Raw genomic sequence first — 2048 nt, 5'->3', positions numbered from 1 at the left:
AAAAAAACAATTAACTTGAGTTAAGTGTAGCCTGGTTTTCATAAAATAACCCAGGTTAACTATAACCTGGTACTATATAAATTAACTCGAGTTAAATGTAGCCTGGTTTTCATAAAATAACCCAGTTTAACTTTAACCTGGTACTTTATAAATTAACTCGAGTTAAGTGTAGCCTGGTTTTAATAAAATAACCCAGGCTAACTTTCACCTGGTACTTTATAAATTAACTCGAGTTAAGTGTAGCCTGGTTTTAATAAAATAACCCAGGCTAACTTTCACCTGGTACTTTATAAATTAACTCGAGTTAAGTGTAGCCTGGTTTTAATAAAAATAACCCAGGCTAACTTTAACTTGGTACTTTATAAATTAACTCGAGTTAAGTGAAGCCTGGTTTTAATAAAAAACCCAATTATCTTGAGTTAAATGTAGCCTGGTTTTCATAAAATACACAGGCTAACTTTAACTTGGTACTTTATAAATTAACTTGAGTTAAGTGTCGCCTGGTTTTCATAAAATAACCCAGGCTAACTTTAACTTGGTACTTTATAAATTAACTTGAGTTAAGTGTCGCCTGGTTTTCATAAAATAACCCAGGCTAACTTTAACCTGGTTCTTTATAAATTAACTCGAGTTAAATGTAGCGTGGTTTTCATAAAATAACGCAGGCTAACTTTAACCTGGTACTTTATAAATTAACTCGAGTTAAGTGTTGCCTGGTTTTCATAAAATAACCCAGGCTAATGTTAACCTGGTACTTTATAAATTAACTCGAGTTAAGTGTAGTCTGGTTTTCATAAAATAACCCAGGCTAATATTAACCCGAGCTAACTGCAGTCTGAATTAAAACGTGATGTCTCCTGAATAAACGCTGACTCAGTAAAGCTCAGCCTTCAGGCCTCCTTCCAGACTGCACAGTCACGGTCCTGTTCTGCTCCGCAACCGAACCGGCCTCCCGAACCGCTCCCACTGCCTCAGCCAGTCCTGCAGGTCCGGATGTGTCCGGCCCAGCAGGACCACAGCGGTGATAAGATGGCCGCCCGAAGCCACACGGCCGGAGGGAAGGGCCGGCCCCAGCTCGGCGCGGGCCACGCCGGAGCCGAACCCAAAACCTCAACAAATTTATTATTCATGAAGGTTTAATAACCGCATGAGGACAAGAACCGGTACCAGAACCACGTCTAAGGGACTAAATCACCGATTAACGGATCGAGAGTGCGGACTAGCGAAGCGGCAGCCATGCTAGCTAACAACACGCTACCCGCAGAGTCGACGTTACGGTTCCCGGAGACCCGCAGCTTTCGTACGGACACAGAACCGGGTGCTCAGAACCGCTACTCAACCACCTGGACCGGCTACGACYGCTTCTTACCATTTTAATCCGAGGTTTGTCCGCACTGCGTCGCTTTCAGCTCGGAGATTCTCGGTGGTGAAGAGTAGCAGGGAATGTAGCCGGCCGACCGGAGAAGGAGGAGGGAAGAGGCGAGGGGCGGGGCTAATAGGAAGAGCATACTGGGCGGGGTCGGTGTGGGCGGGGTCTAAACACGATGCGTTTTTTTTTTAACAACAAGACCAAATCAGAGTTTATTGTGTTAACGGAATTGAAGAAATTTTGTATTTATAAAAGGATTTTTGGCACAAATGGTGACAAAGTTCATAAAACACATAAAGAAGTGCTTCTGTTTCAGATCAAACAAGTCTGTTTTATAAAATATAGTTATTTTAAATTTAAATCTGGCACTTTAATATGACAGTGTATTAGGGCCACTTTGCAGATGAAAAAAATGGAGGTGCAAATCTCCTAGAAAAAATACATAAAACTGCTGAAAACACCATTTACTGAAGCTTCACATTTCAAATATATGTTTCACAAATCACACACTTAATTTTAAATACTCTGCAATCAGTGTACAATAATCTAGTCCAGGTTTTAGTTTTTAAACTAGAGCAGAYTAAAGAGGCTCAAGGTAGTGAAAACAGGTGGAATCACGCTTTAGCCACTCCTGAAAACTTCAGTTTTTTTTTCCTCATAAGTTTGAGTTTTTTTTTTT

At 40.9% G+C, this 2048-nt stretch overlaps 1 protein-coding gene across 1 annotated transcript in view; it reads right to left on the bottom strand.

Moving 5' to 3' along the window:
- Positions 1-1487, bottom strand: part of cfl2 (cofilin 2 (muscle)) — a 9877-nt gene extending 8390 nt beyond the window's left edge. Inside the window, exon 1 of the mRNA XM_014022105.1 lies at positions 1370-1487. Within this exon, the coding sequence (XP_013877559.1) occupies positions 1370-1372 (3 nt within the window). The 5' untranslated portion in view covers positions 1373-1487. The remainder of the gene's footprint in view (positions 1-1369) is intronic.
- Positions 1488-2048: the final 561 nt, after the last annotated feature.

The sequence above is a fragment of the Austrofundulus limnaeus genome, unplaced genomic scaffold (assembly GCF_001266775.1).
Source record: "Austrofundulus limnaeus strain Quisiro unplaced genomic scaffold, Austrofundulus_limnaeus-1.0 Scaffold318, whole genome shotgun sequence".
NCBI lineage: Eukaryota > Metazoa > Chordata > Actinopteri > Cyprinodontiformes > Rivulidae > Austrofundulus > Austrofundulus limnaeus.
Note: the sequence above shows the minus strand (reverse complement) of the source record. Positions and strands in the feature narration are given on the sequence as shown.